The 21533-nt window shown below is 49.2% G+C and overlaps 1 protein-coding gene across 13 annotated transcripts in view; it reads left to right on the top strand.

Moving 5' to 3' along the window:
• The window catches only part of ZNHIT3 (zinc finger HIT-type containing 3), a 43654-nt gene that overhangs the window by 19111 nt on the left and 3010 nt on the right, over positions 1-21533 (top strand). For 4 of the 13 annotated variants that reach the window (XM_067021375.1, XM_067021373.1, XM_067021368.1 and 1 more), the window contains 6 exons: positions 1607-1789; positions 7376-7499; positions 13883-14125; positions 14225-14256; positions 18873-18959; positions 19959-20042. In XM_067021375.1, the coding sequence (XP_066877476.1) occupies positions 14040-14125; positions 14225-14256; positions 18873-18959; positions 19959-20042 (289 nt within the window). In that variant the 5' untranslated portion in view covers positions 1607-1789; positions 7376-7499; positions 13883-14039. Of the gene's footprint in view, positions 1-1606; positions 1790-7375; positions 7500-10448; positions 10524-11981; positions 12137-13882; positions 14126-14224; positions 14257-18872; positions 18960-19958; positions 20043-21533 lie in introns of those variants that run through there. The other 9 variants (XM_067021378.1, XM_067021371.1, XM_067021377.1 and 6 more) reach the window with 5 other exon arrangements.

Raw genomic sequence — 21533 nt, 5'->3', positions numbered from 1 at the left:
GCAGGTGGTTGAAAAGAAAAAGAGTACTGTGAGGCTTATAACAGTGTCCTCCTCCCACATGTTCCAGAGCAGTTCCCTACTTTGAGAGGCAGCTGCTTTCAGATTGTTCTGTGGTTTTTGGAGCATGTATGTCTATATCTTTAAATCATATGCTTCTGTTGTTACTCACTGAGTTTAAAATTTTAGACATCTGTTCACTTCCTACTTTGATGAGGATTTAGCCTTTACTTTCTTTCCCTACAATCTCGATATTATTTTATCACAATTTCTGATTAAGTTAATTTGCAATGTCTTTATTATTATTATTATTATTATTTTGGCTGTGCCGTGAAGCTTGCAGGATCTTAGTTCCCTGACCAGAGATCAAACCTGGGTCCCAGCAGTGGGAGCGCAAGTCCTAACCACTGGACCACCAGGGAATTCCCTTCATTATTATGATCATGTAAATGTTGTTCACAGCAGAGCCTCATAATGCAATAGAACTGAATTTCCTATGTTGTAAAATGTTTTGTTTTTTTCCTGTAGTTAATAGTTAACTTATTTTTCACTTGCTTAGTTTCTTTTATAGCTCATACATCTTGTCATATTTAAGAACTCTTTCCCAAACCGTTTATCACTCCTTTGTTTTCTTCTAGAATTTTATCGTTTACCTTCTTACATTTATTTTTATTTATTTATTTTTATTTATTTATTTTTATTTATTTATTTTTGGCTGCGCTGGGTCTTAGCTGCGGCACACAAGATCTTTGTTGCGACATGCGGGATCTTTTAGTTGTGGCATGCAGGCTTATTTACGGCATGCGGACTTCTTAGTTGCGGCATGTGGACTCTTAGTTGTGGCATGCAGACTCTTAGTTGCGGCATGTATGGGGGATCTAGTTCCCCAACCAGGGATCGAACCCGGGACCCCTGCATTGGGAGTGCAGAGTTTTACCCACTGGACCACCAGGGAAGTCCCCCGCCTTACATTTATGTCTATGATCCATTATGAGTTAATTTTTCTATGTAGCATAAGATTGTAGTTGAATTTTTTTTTTTAGTGCATATGGCAATTTGTTGAAAAGCTTGTTCCTCCCCCCTATTGAATTGCTTTGGCACATTTGTCAAAAATCAGTTGACTGGGAATTCTCTGGTGGTCCAGTGGTGTTCGGACTCCATGCTTCCACTGCAGGGGGCATGGGTTCGATCCCTGGTCGAGGAACGAAGATCTGCAAGCCGCATGGTGTGGCCGAAAAAAAAAAAAAAAGAAAGAAAAAAAATCAGTTGACCATATGGTATAGGCCTATTTCTGGATTCTCTGTTCTGTTTCTATACACCTATTATTAATTCATTCCTGAGCTGACCACAAGAGCCAGCAAACATCCACTGATCATGCTGGCAATCGCGGCACGTCCCTCCAGCTCCCTTTCCCCTACAGGCATCCCGGAGACTCTCAGACCTCATGCTCCTGTTTGGATTGGGAGCTGCCTAGTGCTGCTGCCATGTAACTGTCACCCAGGAGCATCTCTATGCTTTCATCTGGGGATCCCCAGACCCCTGTCCTGTAACAGGTCCTCTTTTTCTGGATCTGGATCCCATGGCTTCCTCATTCTTTTAATTTTTTTAGATCTTTTGGCTGGACACGGTTATTTCCCGACCAGAGATCACACCCGTGCCTCCTGCATTGGAACCGCGGAGTCTTAACCACTGGACCACCAGGGACGTCCCGGCTTCCTCATTCTTAGTTCACGTCTTTGTATTTGTTGTGGAGCATATTCTCTGGCAGTTTCCTGGTAGAGGCACATGGAAGGTAAATTTTTGAGACCTTGAACATCTAATGATATTTTCTTTTTACCTTCACGTTTGGTTGATATTTGAATGGATAGATAATTCTATGTTGGAGATAATTTTCCCTGCAAAGTCTTCTAGTGGGCTGTAACAATTCGTAGTCCCTAGTGTGTGGCTACTTTTTTTGCAGAAAGTTTTAGGATCTCTTTATCTATAAGTACTGTTAACATTGCCAGTGCTGTGCCTTGTGTGATATTTCTCATCCATCGTGTGGCTATGTGGTATGAGTCCCTTCAACCTGTCAACTCGTGCTCTTCCATTACGGGGATTAACAAAATAGTTCTAAAAATTTCCTCCCTACCATTTTCTCTTTCTAGAACTCCTACTAATATGAGGTTTAATCATCTTAGTTTCTTATCTGTTTTTTAAAAATCCATTCTGTAACTCTCTGGGAAATTTTTCTTAACCTTAGCCTCCGATTCTGCCTGTTCGGAGGGGATGAGCGTATACAGGATTGGGGATGGGGCAGAAGAGGGAATGGGGGCCACCCTGGAGGTGTGTGGGGGGCGTGGTCACTGCTCTGCACGCTGACTAGTGCGATGTTCCCAACCTCGCCCCCGGTAATGCAGGCTGTGGAATTCTAGTTCACGTGGATGCCCCATCATCCAACTTGGCAGGATCCCTGCCATGCTGGCCTCTAAAGAAACTCTTTCTTGGTGGTCCTCTGCAGTGGCCCCTCCGCTGCCCTCCCTCCTCCAGGCCTGCTGGATGTGTTTGGACTCACATTCTTCCCCAACAAGAGCCTGGCACAGCTGTGGCTCTCCTACTGCAATAAGAAGCTTAGGCAGCACTTCTGGCTCACCACCTGAGGGCCCAGCACGTGCGGGAGGTGTCAGCACTCCCACAGGCCCCCTACCCTTCTCCCAGAGTTTGCCTGGCAGCCCCCTTCCTTCTCTGAATGCTGTTCACGTCCTTGCCGTGGCTGTGGGGCCAGCCAAGGTCAGGCATGTTGACCCTCAGGCCACAGGAGCCCTCCTCACGTCCTCCTAGGATTCTGTTGTTTAGAGTCTGGAGTGGTTGTTTGTTACTTAGTGTGGTAACCAGAGCTATTGGGCTTTGACGGAGGAGACCGCCATTAGCATCGGCTCCTTGACGGATGAAGTGGAGAGCACGTGACAGGAAGGAGGGTGTTGCAATAAGCTGAACATCGGAAAGTTGGGGGAATTACCTAGCAGACCAGTGGTTAGGACTCGGAGCTTACACTGCCATGGCTCCAGGTTCAATCCCTGATCAGGGGAACTAGACCCCCCCCAAAAAAAGTTGGACTTTCTCTGGGGCTTTGGTGACTGTCCCATGCCTTCTCTGCCCCTGTTTTTCCATCTGCCTGCTGGGTTTGCTAATATCCACTTTGCTCTCTTGGGGTCACTGTGATGCCCAGGGCAACGTTAGTTATTAATCCATTGCCATGGAGGCTACAGAATGGGGTCCATGTGTTGGGGGATGGGGTTAGACCTTCTCATTCTGTGGTGACTGTCCACTGCTGTCCCACACAGGTATGTCCCTTCAAGGGGCTAAGCAGCACTGGCCATCTTCAGGCACTCATCCAGGGTGCACCAGCAGGCACCCTGAATAAGGAGAGGGGTCAAGCAACTTGATCCACCGTGCAGCACAGTTTTAAGAATCCTCATTCTGGGATGATTCAACAATCCTGAGGCTGCCGCCTGCTCTTCCTCATGGTGTGAACTCAACCCTGCCACCGTGCATTGTCCCCTGGGGCTCTTTGAGCCACATCCAGCCAGAATGCACTGTATACCCTGGAGAACCTTACACTGGAGTTGCCTGGCAGTTATGGGCACTGAACTTGGGTACTTTCACACATCTGAGGAGACCAGGACATGACATTTACTTTTGCCAAATGAGTGCTGGCCACAGAGTCAGCTCCTCTGGAGCACCCTCTTAAAACTCTCTTGCCTAGACTTGTACTTCTCTCTCCCAGCCTGAACTGAGGCTCGGCTGATGCTAAGGAGGTACGACTGGGTCCTGGGCTGCCACGATAGCTCTGTGGGGTCCTGGGGTGAGCCAGAACATGGTAGGTCCAGTGTGGGCTTGGTCCTGGACACCAGTGGCTACTCCTTCTGGCATCTTACCAGCCCTCTTTTCTGGACTAATTTCTGCCCTGTACCCAGCTTCTTCATGCTGTTCAGTATCACTGCCATCACAGTTATGCTCAAGTCACTGGGCAGCCGTGTCATTTACTCCTTCGAGGGCAAGATTCTAGACTCCAAGTTGCAGAGCCCTACACCAGGGACACCTGATCTCCCCTGCCTGCCTGGAAGTTGGGTTGCGGGGAGGGGTTGTGAACATCCACGGAAGTTGAGGGTCATCCAGAATGGAGGGAGAGGCATCTTCACTACAGGGAATGTATGTGTATGGGAGGAATTCCTGGGATTGTCTCACCCCACCCCCTTCAGGTAGCAGGGCCTGCTGGGTTTGGATGCAAGTGGGAAGAATTGAGTTCCTGGAAAGTAAATGGACCCTCCTCTGGGCCCAGTCTCCCCGTATGACTCATAGGACAAGTCAGGAGGGGTCAATGGAGATGCCCATAGTTCTACTGGTTCCAGGATGGAGCACAGGAATTGACTACTGTCCACTCCCCCTGGGCCTCCTCATGGAAGCTCGAGCCCCTGAGGCGATTCCAGTTTAAACCCGCTAGGCAGACAAGGATCCTTGTGGATTGTTAGGCCAGTATGGCCTAATAACAGAGAAGGGAGAATGATCTCTGTTCTCAGTTGTCAGGGCCCGGGACGCTTCAGCACCGTGGGCTGGACAGCGCCTTCGGAGCCGGCGAGCGGCGCCCTACGGAAATGACTGTCAACTCCTTGCCAGAACTTCTCACCGAGGGGACAGGGCGGAGTTTCTGGGGCGGGCCCCGAGGGGGGAGGGGGACGAGGGGGCAAGGCATCCTTGGCCGCGCGCGGGCCCAGGATTTGACCAAAGAAGAGAAGGCAAAGAGGGGGTGGCGAATTAAGGCTCTGGAAGGGCGAGCGCACGTGGCACGAGAAACCCTAACAGGTTGGAATCCCCTCCGGGGCTGAGATGAGGCGCAGGGCCCCTGTTAAAGCGCGATTCAGTCTATACGTAACTCCCAGTCTCCTAAACCTGGCTGCTCTAGGCCGGTCACAACCCGCCTGCAGGGACTAATTTCTGACCAGTCCACGCCCGAAGGCTCCTGGACCCAGAACTTACTGGGCTAGGTCTGCCCGGCTGGGGGCCCTCATCCTGGACTTCACTCCCTTGGTGCAACGGTCACGGGGCAGGTCACTGGTTTGCTCCCTGCTCAGTCTCCCCACCCCATCCCCACCCCCAGGAAAGGCACCCGATCGGCTTCTGCCCAAGGCCCCAGCGCCCGCTCCGTGCCGGGCAGAAAGCAAAAGCAGCTCCATAATTATTTGTCAGGGGACGAGCCTCACCTTTTTTTTTTTTTTTAACATCTTTATTGGAGTATAACTGTTTTACAATAGTGTGTTAGTTTCTCCTTTACAACAAAGTGAATCAGTTATACATATACATATGTTCCCATATCTCTTCCCTCTTGCGAGGATGGCGGGCGCTGGAAAACAGAGGCCGAAGCGCAGATTCCTGCGAAACCCTGTAGGCGGCGCTGTGAGGCATGACACCTGACCCATCCAGGGTCGCAGAGTCGCCTTAAGCCCGTGCTGGGAAGTGTTATGCAAATGACGTGGGCGGGGAGAACCCGGCTCCGCGGGCACGCGTGCTGCTTGTTGCCCCAGCCGCCAGGTCTTACGTACCGCAGGGTGTGCAGTCGGGATACTGGCCCAGAGAGGGTCTGCGAATCGTTCCAAGCCACATAGCAAGGCAGGGGAGGGGCAGCACTGGGTAGGACCTGCAGCACTGGGGAAACGTCATTCCAGCTCAGATCTATGCGGGAAAACCGCCGAACAGCCGCTCCAAACTTAGCCACTCGCTATGGACTTGTGGACCCTCAGTCTGCGTGACCACTTCTAGCCTTTGTCAAGGCGACACATACAGCTGTGCTAGATACTCTAGACAAGCTCTCAAGGTCCTGGCAGCATTAAGTGTTGTTTTTTGGGGTTTTTTTGTAATTTAAATTTATTTATTTATTGGCTGCACTGGGTCTTCCTTGCTGCGCGGGGCTTTCTCTAGTTGCCACAAGCGGGGGCTACTCTTCGTTGCCGTGTGCGGGCTTGTCATTGCGGTGGCTTCTCTTGGTGCAGAGCAGGGGCTGTAGGCTCGTCGGCTTCAGTAGGTGCGGCGCATGGGCTCTTAGAGCACAGGCTCAGTAGTTGTGGGTTATGGGCTTGAACCCGTGTCCCCTGCATTGGCAGGCGGATTCTTAACCACTGCGTCACCGGGGAAGTCCCAGCCTTGCGTTTTGGACACTGTTCTGGGGTTTGTTGTGGCTGTGAGGCAGTGGGACTGGTTCTCAGGCCACAGCTGTCCCCTCCAGTCCCCGTAAGTGTAGAATGTGACTGAAGGAGTGCTCACTTGCCAGCTGCCAGGAGAACCAGAGCTGTTTGGATCTAATTGGGAAGACGAAGTGCATATATCAGCTGTCTCCAGGTGTTCTCTTGAAGAAGAGCAATCAGGTAGAGGTGGATGGTACTGTGCCATCAGAAAAGACCTATGAGCAGCATGGCTCCAGCATGTTTGTATGATAAGAAAGATCCAGGGGAGACCCCGATGCAGGAGTGGGCACTTTTTTAAAAGCTATGTTCATTTTTAAACTTCTTACTTTGAAATACTGCTTTGAAATGTACAGAAGAAGGTGGTACAAAGAACTTCAGTAAACCCATCGCTCATTTAATTATCCTTAATATTTTGCCAACTTTTCATGATTCTCTGCTTCCTCTCTCTCTGTGTGTGTGTCTTTCTCTCACTCTCTCACTGTCTTTGTCTCTCTAGCAGACACACACATTTGTTATTATCACTATTGTTTTCGAACCATTTGTAAATAAGTTGTATATTTCTTACCTACAAGGGGTCTTCGTGAAGGAGCCAGGTCTTTGCTGGGAGCTACAGCCCAGTGGGGAATCAGCCTAAGCGAGATGGAGAGACTTAGGAGGGGGTAGGTGGGGATCTAGGTAGAGTGGTAAGTTCACTGGGGACACTGAGGGAGCCTGAATATCATGGTTCTCATCTCTTTAATGAGCCTGTGGGGCAGGCTGTTGCATCCCTCAAAAGGAGGCAGGCAAGGTCCCAGCCTCATGTCAGGGGAAGTGCCCAACCGGGGGAGGAAGCCAATTCTAGTCCCTAAGTCGGTGTGCAAGCTCCCATTGTGGGGCTGGAGTTGGGGAGGAGACTGAATTATCCCCCTACGACTTCCTGACCACCATCTACCATATTCAGCTCTGTGCCCTCCCTTTAGTGGGACCAGAATCTCGGTGGGAGAGGGCAGGTGGGGCCTTGGGAATAGGAAATGGGTCTTGTCTAAACAGAGTGGGACACCCATACAGCCTTACCTGGGGCCAGTGGGCCCTGTTGAGACAGTTCTGCTCTCTTTTCCTCCTGTCTTGGGCACAGTTTTGTCACTTTCCTTTCACTCTCTCGTCTCCCCCTCTCTCCACAGTGTGCTCTCCTGTTCTGTGTCTCTTGCCCAAAGTCCCCTGGCCCCTGGTTGATCTTGCTGCTGTTTCTCATCTGCTGTGTGTCCAGGGAGGCACTGGACAGCTGAAGGTGATCAGAGCTGTCAGGTAAATTCCAAGTCCACAGGAGTGGGCCCCATGAATGCAGGGGGACAGGCAGTGGGGCCCACTCGGCCTTCACAGTGCTGGGAGGTCTCCTTTTACTCCTGCACGTGGGGCGGTGAGAGGACTGGGCTTGGCTGCCCTCCTAGGCACTCACTGGGAGGCTTGGGACTCCAGGTTGGAAGGAGTCACGCTGCCGGCCACCAAGCAGGCTTTGCCCCCTGCCCAGGGAGACCCACAGGAATAGAGGTCACAGGCCAGTCCAGGGCACAGCCTCAAGTGAGATTACAAGACTCCTCAGAATGGCCGGATCCCTGAACTCCTCAGAAAACTAGGAGCCACCTCTGGCTTTCCTCTTCCTAAAGGGACAGACAGGGAAACTAGAGGCAGGAACTGCAGGAGAGGCTGGTGGAGTGTTGAGGGGGCCGAGCCATCCTTGAGGCTGGGGACAGGGATGCAGACAGCAGTGCACTGAGGGGCTCTAGTCTCTTGCCCTTGGGATGGCCCCCAAGTCCCAAGGGTGTCGAGCTGCAACCTCTCTTCCAGAACATTCTCTAACTAGAGCAGTAGCCACACCTGCCACCCAGATGAAACCACTCCTGCCCCAGTGCACTGTGACACCACCCGGGAGTTCACCAGTGTCTGTGTGGGAAGTGTCTGAGTCACCCGGGAAGCAGAGGGGCATGAGGACAGCTGCGGGCTCAGGCACAGCACTCCCGTGGCACGGGGATGGGGACGGGGCTCAGGGGCGTGGGGCTGTGGCCCCCGGGGGTGCTGCCTTGCTGCCCACTGGGGCCGCGAGAGGATATGGACAAACTCAACCGGGGGCTTTGAAAGTAAAGAGAAACAAAGAAGAAATGGGGGAAGAGAGACAGAGAGAAGGAAAGAGAGACAGAGACTGAAGAAGGAATTTCAAAAGGTGCAGGTAAATCGGACTCCCTGACTCCCTGCTGCTCCATGAGTGAGTGAGGGTCCTGAACGGAGACTAAGGGGGGCTGGGGCCTCAGACAGTCTCAGCTCCTGCTGCCTCTTAAAAGCTTAGGGATTTCTCCAAGCTATGGGTTGTTCCAGGGTTCTTCTTACAAGTAATTTCTGACTTTTGTGCTGACTTTAGGACCTAACCTTTATGAAGGAGTCTAGTATATTCAAACTTTTACATCAATGCTGGCATCCCTGCAGGAACAGGTTGCTAATAGCTCTAATGATCCAAACAATTCTCCCGATCAGATGGTTGCTTGGCCACACCGTTAGTGTTTTCATTTTTTTCAACATGCATAGGCTGAGAATCTTTAAGTTCTGCTCTTTTTTGCCTAGCAATTCCTCCTTTAAGTCATTTCTCTCTTCTCACATTTTATCGGAGGCAGTCAAGAGGAGCCAAGCCAGACCTTCAAATGCTTTGCTTAGAAATTTCAGCTAAACATCCAGTGTCATCACTTGCAATATCGGCCTTCCACAGAACTCTGAATCAGGAACATAGTTCAGCCAAGTTCTTTGCCACTTTATACTAAGGATCACCTTTCCTCCAATTTCCAATGTTCTTTAGTTCCTTCTGAGACCTCATCAGCACGGCCTTTACCATCTTTATTTCTACCAACATTCTGTTCACCACCACTTAGGTATTCTCTAAGATATAGCTCTCCTCCTCTTCTGAGCCTTCACTCAAATCACCTTTGAAGGTCCCTTCATGGTCATGTAGGCTTTTTCCAGCACGCATCTCAAAACTCTTCTGGCCTCTACCCATTATGTGGTTCCAAAGCCGCTATCACAATTTTAGGTTTATTACAGCAGTACCCTACTTCTTGGTACCATTTCCGTCTTAGTCCACTTGGGTTGCTGTAACAAAATGTTACAGCATAAAATGGGTGACTTAAACAACAAACATTTTTTTCTCACAGTTCTGGAGGCTGGGAAGTCCAAGATCACAGTGTCAGCAGATTTGGTGTCTGGTGAGAACCCGCTTCCTGCTTCACAGACTGTCATCTTCACACTGTGTCTTCACATGGTGGAAGGAGGGCACGGGAACTCTCTGGGGTATCTTTTATAAGGGCACTAGTACCATTCACGAGGGTTCCATAATCATGACCTTATCACCTCCCAAAGGCCCCACCTCCTAATACTATCATATTGAGGGGTAGGATTTCAATGTATGAATTTTGAGGGGACACAAACATCCAGTTCATAGCAGCCTCCTTGCAGGCACTTGGTATCGCCAGTGTTTGTAATTTTAGTTATTCTAGTAGGTGTGTGGTGTTATATTGTGATTTTAATTTCCATCTGGTATCATTTGCCTATTGCCTGAATAACTTTCTTGTATGGATCTGCTGATGAAGAATTCTCATGGCTTTTATTTGTCTGAAAAGTTATTTTGTATTTAGTTTTAAAAGATGGGGAAGGAAACGGGATCGTACTTCCTTTTCCCTGCTCCCCACTGAGCAGAGTTCCTATGCATTTCTGTGTTGGGACCCAGAGTGGGCCACTGCAAAATGTGCCTCAATGGTATATTGATTATTTTGAATTAAAGTTGCTTAAGAAATGGCCAATGCAAGAGGGATACTCTGACCCTCCTTGCTGTCTCCTTGAAAGCAGGGAAAAAAACTTCTCATGTGAAAGATGCACTCCCTGCATCTGGAGGTAGAAGGACCCCCTTATTGCCAAAGATAGGGAATTCGGGCCGAGAAGCCTATATAAACAAGCTTGTTACTTCAATTTACTATCCCAAGCCCAAACTCTGTTCTAATTCTTCACTAGTTCGGCAGCCAAAATCTGTTTCTTTGTCTTGTCAATTCCTCACAAATTTATTGTTTCTTTGTCTAGAAAGTATAAAAGCTTTGACCTATTCTTAGGTTTCATTTCTATGGGACCTCCATGCATGTGAGTTAAATTTTGTTTCTTTTTCTCTTGTGTCAATTTTATTATTAGTGCACTAATTACTATTAGTACATTATTTATTATTAGCGGCAACCACAAGAACTCAAGAAGCATAGAGGGGGGAATTCTCCTTCCCTGACATCTGCCATGTGGGAAATAGAGGTGAGTTAGGAGGCTTGTGCAAGCCCCACTCCCACTGCATATGGGACCTTTAGAGGTTTCATGGAGAATCTGTCTGGGAAGTCCTGAGTCCTTTGATCTCTGTCCTAGGGAATGTACGGTGGGAGATATATGTTGATTTGCAAGTGGGAGAGGGTGGGAGAAAAGAGTGGGGTTGTGGGCAGTAGGGTGTGTTCATGAAACAACGGTGACCTTTAAGGTCTGTGCTCTCCCATCCGTTCTGCTGTAGATAATGCAATTATTTTTCTTTTGTTGTTCGGAAGTTCTCCTTGGAGTCTAACTGAAGGTCAGACTGTCATTGTCTAGAGTTGGGGAATGAATGTCATTTTCAAGATAAAATAACAGGCAGAGAGTTGGAAATGGATGACTTGGAAACCACTCCAGCAGAACCTCAGGCCTCCATTATTTGATTCGCACCAGCAACCTCACCCCCTTTAACATCTGTACTACTCTTTTAGATACCAGAGAGTAAGTGGAGGGGAGGAGATGAGAACCGGGCAGTACAGGTCCTCTAAAGATACCATCCTAGACACGTCTCTTGCTGGCGCCAAGAGGGCAGAGAGGGATAGAGATGTTAGGGCTGTAGAAAGAAGCTGAGATTTAGCTACACAGAGAGCCCGGCCTTATCAACATCTGGCCTCAGACAAGGGAAACATGCAGCCCGTGTGCCCGCCCCATCATGGCATCAGGGAAGGTGCAGGGCAGTGGTGCACCCTAGTTAGTAACCTGAAAACTCCCGAAGTACTATTAAGCTTTCACCAGGCTAATGTGGGGTGGCCACCTTGCAGCTGGATATCCACCCCAGGGGTTACCGAGAAGCGCGGGGCGATGGGCACCGCGGGAACTGCCCCTGGACAGCCAGGCGCATTTGGAGCCCTCAGCTGGCCTTGCGTGGGGCTTACTTTCATGGAAGAGACACCGCTGCCCATCCGGTCGCCTGCTTCAGCCCCGCACTCTCGACCCTCTCTCCCGCCACTTGGCGATGATCGAGACGCCGGGCAGGCCTGTATTTACTCTTCCCTGAATGGCGAGACAGTTATGGCCTCCCACGCAAGGTCGGTGCGAGCGGTGCTCCAGTCCAGCTCAGGCTACGCCAGGTACAATCTCGATCTGGAGCGCCCTCTGGCGGTGCTGAGTGCCGGGTCTGGGACTCCACGCGCGTCTCCACAGACTTCGGCGTTGGTGCCGGGCTCGGCCCACCTGGAATGTGCTGGACAGCGCCTGCCAAGCAACGGAGCTCTGGAAACCGTTTTGCCTCGATTATTACCTCGCCTTTCTCCAGGTCTGGCCGTGCTCCTTGGCTAACACTGAGAAGGCATGAGGCAGCCTTAGACAGCCTCTAGGAGGGCGTGATGGAGGACCAGGGAGAGCCAGGCCACATCAGTGTGGACATCTAGTTGCTGGGCCCAGAGTCATACCCGTCTTTCTTCTCTGAACTAGCCATTGCCCAGAGGAGCTGTACCTGGCATCCTTCACTTCTTGGTGTTCCCCAACCTCATCACCATCAGAGATGAGCCTCCTTCTTTCCTGGATATTGGAGCAGGAGGGGTGCGTCTTTCCAGGGAAGCTGGAGGTCACCCAGAGTAGAGGAAGAGGTATTTTTACTGAATGCAATGTGCATGAGAGGAATTCCAGGAATTTTCTTTTTGCTGGAGTCACCATCTCTGGACCCAAGGGTAGGAGAGTCAGCATGGTATGGGTGTGGGTGCGGTCAGGTTGAGCCCCTGAAGATTGTGGAGACTCTCCATGGCCTCAGCCTCCAAACACAGCTCACAGGAAAAGTCTGGGTGGGCAGTGGTGATGTACCTAGTAGGAGAATTTGTGCTGGTGCCAGACAGGGCATGGGGTTCAAATGTGGCCTGGACAAGTCACTGACCTCTGGCCTTCCCTGTTAAGCATGGGCTCTCTGGAATACTTCTGGGTCAAACCAGCAGTGGTCACAACTGTTGAGGAATACAAGGAACGCTACAGATTTTTAGGTCAGTGTGGAAACGTTGGATTTTGGCCTGAGTTCTGTTTGGAGGCTGGAGGCAGGGGCAGCTGCGTGCTGGGGCAGGTAGGCATCCGGAGGGGCCGGTGCCACTTCAGCACTGAGGACTGGACAGCACCCTCAGGACAGTCTGGCAAAGCCAAAGGAGCAATGGATAGTCACTCAAGCCCAACCCCAGCGTGGTTCACCGAGACTGACAGTGAAACCCTTTTAGAGGGGCCTGAGGTCCAGCAACATGGGCTCCAGGGACTTGGGGCCTGGAGCCCACCCTTATGGGGTAGGGACCAGGGCTCCAGGAGAGTTGCAGACTCTTCCTAGATATCCCATAAATAACCTTTTGTAGCACTTCAGATCACAAACCTTTTTACAGTCTCCTCTCTGCTTTAAATAGCTCAGGAAAGTAGGCCTTAACATCCACTCTAATAGATGTAGGGTAGACAATTGTCCAAGTCACACAGCCAGAGAGGGGTTGGCGCTAAGACTTGAATGACTGCTTTGGTTGTGGCAGATTCATCCCCACAGACTGTGATAGTGGTTCGGGGCTTTTATAATAGTGAGATCCTGAGGGCTGATGGACCAACACAAAGGGGGGGCTCTTGGGGGTGAGGGTGACTTATGGCCCTAAGAGGGCACCCCACACATGTGGGCTGGGAACCCTGGTTAGGCTGGACAATGCTCAGGGCTTTGAGGAGGAGCAGGGCTCCCAAAAAATGTGACTTTGTCTGTTCCTAAAGGCTGAGGTGGCATTCAAGGCCCATCGCAGTTCACCTCTCTGGACCAGGATCCCCACCTTTGGGCCAGAGGTAACTCATCTGTTCCCTGGCTAATCAATCCCACCCAGGGGTTCTCCCTCCTGCCTTCACTCTAAGCCTTAAGGTCCCAGAGACCATGCCTGCTAATCCCTGGGTGTCCCCAGCCCAGCGTCTGGGCAGTGCGGGGCTCACAGTTGGAACTCAATAAACATCTATCAGCGGCCAAGCCTCATCTTCCTTTCCTGTGCGAAAGATGGCTGGGAAGGGCACATGTGTGTCATGTGATTTAACGGCCAGTGCGTGGACTTCTCATTTGCTAAAAAAAAAAAGCAAATTAGATGTCCTGGGAGAACCCAATGCCCGTGAAAGACTGAGAAAGTCCAAGCCAGAAGGTAAAGGACATTCAATAATCCCACGTATTCTTTTTACATACATACAGGGCAACAGAGCTGGAGAGTGACAATGACTTGCTGCAAGTCACAGGGCCGCGTAGGGACAGGGCTACATAACAAGTTCTTCGACCCCGTGACCTAATCATAGAGAAGCTCTGATGGGGGTACTGGTTTGCGCATCGAGTGCATCGACTTTCTACTTCTCAGGCCTGAAACAAGAGCTGGATCAATCCATTGCTTTTGACTGCCAATAAGTGCTGCGCGCTGATTGGTCCTGGTTAAGGAAGCGGAAGAAAGGGCGTGCACGTGGGACCTGCGGCGAGAGGCCTGGGCGCCGGGGAGCGAGCGCGTCCTGGGAGAGAGTATGGCGTCGCTCAATTGCAGCACTGCTGTCTGCGTTATCTGTTTGGAGAAACCCAAATACCGCTGCCCCGCCTGCCGTGTGCCCTAGTGAGTGCCTGGGGTTGTGGGGAGCGGACGGGTGGCGGGGTGGCGAGAGGGTCCGCGTGGCTTTCGGGGCTGACGCGGCCTGTGGCTTTGTTTTTACAGCTGCTCGTTGACCTGCTTCCGGGAGCACAAAGGTAAGGCCCCCTTCTCGTGCACGGCAGCCCCCACGTCCCGGCGCCGTCCCCTGCTCCCTCCCGCCCTTGCAACGCCTGACCCTGTGGGAGCTCCCCCTCCCGGGCGGGGGGGTGGGTGGGCGAATATCTCCACCTGTGAACGTCTCTCCAGTGTTCTGACGGAGCTCCGCATTATTTGCTGCGCTGGTTGAGGTTAACGACGTTTTCTTTCTTTTAAATAATATCTTGATAGAAACGTGGAGGTAGATCAGTTTACAATAAGGAGCAAGGTCTGTCAAGTCTACATTTTTTTAAGTCTCATCAGTCTGCGCCTATGCTTAGTCCTTAGGGACTCTTTCCCACGACCTCTCTCTCAGTGACTGTTCGGTTAAAGTTCCTCATTGGTGGTTTGCCTCTAGTTTCATCCCCTCCAGTCTCTGATTTACAGCTGTGTGTTTCAAGCACCAGCCTCTCCGCTCCCCGCGCCCCCCCCCACCCGCTTTTTTTTCTTAACTCTAATGTCTCTGGAGCATTTTCAAAACAAACCTTTCAGATCAAGATAGGAAAGAAGCAGAAATGCTTTGCTGAAACAGGGTTGGGGAGCTGGGTGTGGAACGCTTCCCTCTAGTCCTGCAGCCCTGTAAGGCTTCACCAAGACCCCCTAGGGCAATCTGGACCTCTTAGCTGTGAGGCCTGGCAGCTGCCTGGGTAGTTTTTCTGAAATGCAGATTTGAGCAGTTCACTCCCTTGGTGAACGCTCCAGTCTCTGGCAGTAGTGTTTTGCTTTTTTTTTTTTTTTAGTGAAGCATAGTTGAGTTACAATGTTTCAGGTGTACAGCAAAGTGATTAAGTTATATATATATATATATGCCTTTTTCATTTTTTTCCATTATAAGTTATTACAAGATAATGAATATAGTTCCCTATGCTATACAGTAGGTCTATATTGTTTATTTTATATGTGTTTCTGTTAATCCCAAATTCCTAATTTGTTCCTCCCCCACCCCTTCCCCTTTGGTAACCGTAAATTTGTTTTCTATGTCAGTCTGTTTCTGTTTTGTAGATAAATTCACTTGTATCATTTTTTTTAGATTCTACATATAATAAGAGGTATCATGATATTTGTCTTTCTCTGACCTGCTTCACTCAGTACAATAATCTCTCAGTCCATGTTACTGCAAATGGCATTATTTCATCCTTTTTTTATTGGCTGAGTAGTATTCCATTGTGTATGTATACCTCCTATTCTTTATCCATTCATCTGTCTGTGGATATTTAGGTTGCTTCCATGTCTTGGCTATTGTAAATAGTGCTCCTATGAACATTGGGGTGTATGTATCTTTTTGAATTGAGTTTTTTTTGGATATATGTCCGGGAGTGGGATTACTGGATCATATGGCAACTCTATTTTTAGTTTTTTAAGGAACCTCCATACTGTTCACCATAGTGGCTGCGCCAGATTACATTCCCACCAACAGTGGTAGGAGGGTTCCCTTTTCTACACACCATCTCCAGCATTTATTATTTGGTTTTTTGGCTTACTGAATTATTTATTACAAGGCAAACACCACCCAGATGAAGAAAATAGAACTTTGCCATCCACTCCGGGAACCCCTCCACATGACCTGTCCCGATCCAGTGCCCTCACTTCCTATGAATAACCACTCTCCTGGGACTTCCCTGGCCGTCCAGTAGTTAAGACTTCGCCTTCCAGTGCAGGGGGTGCAGGTTCAGTCCCTGGTTGGGGAGCTAAGATCCCACATGCCTCGGGGCCAAAAAACATAAAACAGAAGCAATATTGTAACATATTCAATAAAGACTTTTAAAAAACGGTTCACATCAAAAAAATAAAATCTTAAAAAAAAAAGTAACTACTGTCCTGACTTTTATAGTAATCACTTCTTTGCTTTTTTAGTTTTATTATGTAAATATGTGTCCTGAAAGCATATCATTTAGTCTTGCCCATTAAAAAAAAGGTGATATTTCTTTCTTTTTTTTTTTTTTTTTTTGTTTGTTTTTGGGCCATGCTGCTCAGCTTGCAGGATCTCAGTTCCCTGACCAGGGATCGGGATTGAACCCCGGCCCCAGCAGTGAAAGTGCCGAGTCCTAACCACTGGACCACCAGGGAATTCCCCAAAAATGTGATATATTTTTTAAAAATTTTATTTTATTTATTTATTTTTGGCTGCATTGGGTCTTCGTTGCTGCGTGTGGGCTCTTTCTAGCTGTGGAGAGCGTGGGCTACTCTTAGCTGCGGTGCGCGGGCTTCTCATTGCGGCGGCTTCTTTTGTTGCGGAGCACGGGCTCTAGGCGCCCGGGCTTCAGTAGTTGCAGCACGTGGGCTCAGTTGTGGCACGCTGGCTCTAGAGCGCAGCCTTAGTAGTTGTGGAGCACGGGCTTGGTTGCTCTGTGGCATGTGGGATTCTCCTGGACCACGGCTCGAACCCATGTCCTGTACATTGGCAGGCAAATTCTTAACCACTGCGCCACCAGGGAAGACCCTGATATTTCTTTCAAGTCTCTTTTAATCTGTAAATTTCTTCTCCATTCCTTTTTTTTGTTTTTTTTCTTTTCTTTACAGTTTCTCTGTTGAAGAATTCAAGCCATTTGACTTGTACAGTTACCCACAGTCTGGGTTTTGCTGATTGCAAGCTCATGGTGCAGTTAGGCATACTCCTCAATCTTCTATTTCTTACAAATTGACAGATCAGAGACTGTATCAGAGCTCAGGGTCAGTCTCTCTGGCAAAACGACAGGTGGTCTTAGGCTTGACTACAGAAGGTGCATAACGTCTGGTGGTCTTTATGTTTTTTTTAATTGCAGTATAGTTGATTTACAATGTGTTTACTTGTGTACAGCGAAGTGATTCAGTTATACACATATATATATGTATATATAAAATTCTTTTTTCTTTATATTCTTTTGCATTATGGTTTATCAAAGGATATTGAATATAGTTCCCTGTGCTATACAGTCGGTCCTTGTTGTTTATCCATTCTATATATAATAGCTTACATCTGCTAACCCCAATCTCCCACTCCATCCCTACCCCAACCCTGTCCTCCTTGGCAACCTCAAGTCTGTTCTCTATGTCTGTGAGTCTGTTTCTATTTTGCAGATAGATTTATTTGTGCCATATTTTAGATTTCACATATAAGTGGTATCATATGGTATTTGTCTTTCTGACTTACTTCACTTAGTATGATAATCTCTGGTTGCATTCATGTTACTGCAAATGGAATAATTTCATTCTTTTTAATGGCTGAGTAGTATTCCATTGTGTGTGTGTGTGTGTGTGTGTGTGTGTGTGTGTGTGTATACCACATTTTCTTTATCCATTCATCTGTCGATGGACATTTAGGTTGTTTCCATGTCTTGGCTATTGTGAATAGTGCTGCTGTGAACATAGGGGTGCGTGTATCTTTCTGAATTATAGTTTTGTCTGGATATATGCCCAGGAGCGGGATTGCTGGATCCTATGGTAACTCTATTTTTAGTTTTCTGAGGAACCTCCATAGTGTTTTTCCATAGTGACTGCACCAACTTACGTTCCTACCAGAAGTGTAGAAGGATTCCCTTTTCTCCACACCCTTTACAGCATTTGTTATTTGTAGACTTTTTGATGATAGCCATTCTGACCAGTGAGAGGTGATACTTCGTTGTGGTTTTGGTTTGCATTTCTCTAATAATTATCGATGTTGAGCATTTTCTCCTGTGCCTGTTGGCCATCTGTATGTCTTCTTTGGAGGACTGTCTATTTAGGTCTTCTGGCAGTGGTTCTTTACCTGGGTATTGCTCTCCCTAGAGACATGTGGTCACCGTGTTTTTGTTCTCACAGTAGCGGAGGCGATGGTGGTACTCCTGGTAATTGATGTTGACTCACAAGAACAGCCTGGGGTGTGTGAGGTTATCCCACACCATTAAAGATCTTTCCAACCTGAATACAGTAGCATCCTCTCTGAGAGACACGGGTCTGGGGAAGACAGACCGACCTGCGTGTGGTATTCTTTTGCTCGGCTTCCTCCTCTTGTGCCCCGGCCACAGGCCAGGCCTGCCCCGCCCATCAGCTGCCAGTTGCACATCACCGTCTCCTTGCATCTGCCTGCTCTTTCAAGGGTCCGGTCCAGCCGCGGACCTTTCCCTCTGCCCCACGTGCTCTTGCCACCGGGCAGCACCTTCCCCTCGCATCTCCCCGCCCTCTCAGGTGACTCGGACCAGCTGTTCCTCATCTGGTCCTCATCTCTGTCATCGGTGTGACTGAACCCCTCAGGGACCTGAGGAGCGGCATGTGGTACATGCATGTTTGGTATCTGAAACTGCTGAGAGCACAGTTTGATGCTGATTGAAGTCAGTGCGCTGCTGAATCGTGGTGAAAGCCCTGTGCGATTCGGCCCGGCAGGGAGGTTGGAGACAGGCCCTAGGGGGTGCATGAGGCCTGCTTCCTCAGCCCTTCTGCTGGGCTCAGGCTTTTACTGGCCCTTGGCTGGATCTCTCACTTCCTCTCCTTCATCCCCACCCCCACCTACGTCCCTTACCCCATACATATGCTTCCCCCTAGAGGCTGGCTTGGTGGAGGCGTGTGCAGCCTTGTCACTCAAGTGGAGGCGATGTGCACCTGAGATTTGTGTCTTTTTCAGAGCAGTGCAACCCTGAAACTCGTCCTGTCGAGAAAGAAATAATATCGCATCTTACTGCAAAAACTAAAAAGCCCGTGGAAAACACAGGTGGGTTGGTTGACTCCAAACAAACACACCTAGAGAAGGGTTTCAAATAGAATATGTTGAAAGGAGAGAGGAGAGGAGACTGGGCTGGGGCCAGGAGTCAAGTTCATTAGGGAGCAGCAGCTTCCTCAGCCCTAAGCACTGGGGCTGGGGGCACACGTCATTACAGGTGATGTTACAGAGCAGCCTGATGGTTCAAGAGAAGAAAGATGGGGGCAGGAGGCAGAGGGGGAGAAAGGCCATCGCCATGGTTTGGGGGTGAGTGGTGGACACTGCTTGTGGGAGCCTCCTCCAGTCATGGCTTCGGGTCCCCCTCCCTGGGCCTGGCTGGGGCTGTAGGTTCACCTGAGCTGGGCCTAGGCAGGGTACTACCTTTGGTTGGGGTGCTGCCTTTGGTCTCGCTGCTGCTGGGGCCCTCACAGCGGGAGTGGGCTGTCACCCTCTCCATCCATCTAGCCTTTCTTTAATGCCTCCTGCGGGCGATGCACCATGCCGGGCTCTGGAAGCGGCCCCTCCCAGTGCCACCAGAGAGGCATTGAACATTCACAGCCAGGGGATGGCCCATTTCTGCCCTTTGAGAAACTGTTGGGTTCAGAAATTTCTGCCCATGCTGAAAACACAGGGGAATCATGTCAGTGAGTTTTTACAGAGCATCTAATTTTTTGGACATGACAGGGCTGGAGCCGCCATGGTGAGGGGAGATGGGGTGGCAAGAACTGGAAAATAAGGCCCTAAAGCCCACAGAACACAGGGAAACACATAGAGTAAGCGTGTGAACACTAGGATGCATGTGTTAGTCACCAGTTCTTTGCTTTCCTAAAAGGAGTGTTGGTTTAGTCACAAATTCCAGAGAAGAGGTTACTTTTCTCTGTACCCACTTGCATATCTCTGTTCCTGTCGCGTGTGTGCAGATATATTTTTTATCTATTGGAGGAGTTATTAAAACCTGGCACCTAGGTTTTCTTTTCAGTCATAAGCAATTGATTGTGTTACATTCCTCAGATGATGACGATGACTCTGTAGCTGATTTTCTCAATAGTGATGAGGAGGAGGACCGAGTTTCTTTGCAGAATTTAAAGAATTTAGGTAAGTCTGTGCTGTGCTTGTTTACTTCTTTGTCAACCATTAAGATACATTGGATTGTATAGAATGTGATTTTTTTAAATTTATTTATTTTTTTTGGTTGCATTGCGTCTTCATTGCTGCGTGCAGGCTTTCTCTGGTTGCGGCGAGTGGGGGCTACTCTTCGTTGTGGTGCGCGGGCTTCTCATTGTGGTGGCTTATCTTGTTGCTGAGCACGGGCTCTAGGCGCACGGGCTTCAGCAGTTGTGGCACGCGGGCTCAGTAGTTGTGGCTCATGGGCTCTAGAGCACAGGCTCAGTAGTTGTGGTACACGGGCTTAGTTGCTCCGTGGCATGTGGGATCTTCCTGGACCAGGGCTTGAACCCGTGTCCCCTGCATTATCAGGTGGATTCTTAACCACTGCATCACCAGGGAAGTCCAGAATGTGATTTTTTAAAGCTATTAAACGCTTTAGTATGGCAGGCAGAGCCCTTCCTCCAGCCACATGATTCTGTAGACACACAGGGCTTCTACACCTCCCAGCCTTACCTGTAAGGCCTTCCTCTGGCCTGGAATCCTACTGACTTTGTGGGTTGGCAAAAATTCTGCTCCTCTTTTTTTAAAAAAAATTTATTTGTTTATTTATTTATTTTTGGCTGCGTTGGGTCTTCGTTGCTGTGCGTGGACTTTCTCTAGTTGCAGCAAGCAGGGGCTACTCTTTGTTGCAGTGCGTGGGCTTCTCGTTGGGAGCGTGTGCTCTAGGCGTGCGGGCTTCAGTAGTTGTGGCTCACGGGCCTCTAGAGCACAGGCTCAGTATTTGTGGCGCACAAGCTTAGTTGTTCCGCGGCATGTGGGATCTTCCCAGACCAGGGCTCGAACCCGTGTCCCCTGCATTGGCAGGCGGATTCTCAACCACGGTGCCACCAGGGAAGCCCAATTCTGCTCCTCTTTCAAGGCCTGGTTCAAATTCCCTTTCCTCAGTTAAACTTTTCTTGACCTTTTATCTTACTCTCAGAATTAGGTACTTTCTCAGCTTCCTGTGGTGCCCTGTAATATGCCACCCCCCACGCTTTGTGGTAGTTTGTTTCTCTCACACCAGTCAGGGGCCTCCGTTGATTCCCGTTCCCAGTGCTCGCTTTACAGTCCAGTCATTCACGCAGACTGGGTCATCCCAGGATTTGATTTTTCAGAGGGACGTGGTATTAATAATGCCCAGCATTTTTGTGGGACTGCATTTCTGTTGTGTGTATAATTAACTGGCCAGTGTAGTTCCTAAAAGTGTTTTCATTTTTCCCATTTCACAGAGGTGGTGGTGCTTTGTACCCAGTCCCATGGGAGTGATTAGTTAGACTGAGGTAGGAGCTGAGCTGGGTATAAGTGTGAATGATTTTGTAAACTGTAAAGCACCATACATGTTAGTGTCCATTCACTGCTACTCATCCTGCTTTATGCTGGATCAAGTGCACACTTAAACATCATTCAGAGATTTGGTGTAACTGTCCTTGTCGCTGAGGA

The sequence above is a fragment of the Kogia breviceps genome, chromosome 19, assembly GCF_026419965.1.
Source record: "Kogia breviceps isolate mKogBre1 chromosome 19, mKogBre1 haplotype 1, whole genome shotgun sequence".
Classification (NCBI taxonomy): Eukaryota; Metazoa; Chordata; class Mammalia; order Artiodactyla; family Physeteridae; genus Kogia; species Kogia breviceps.
This window is presented reverse-complemented; position numbering and strand designations above follow the sequence as displayed.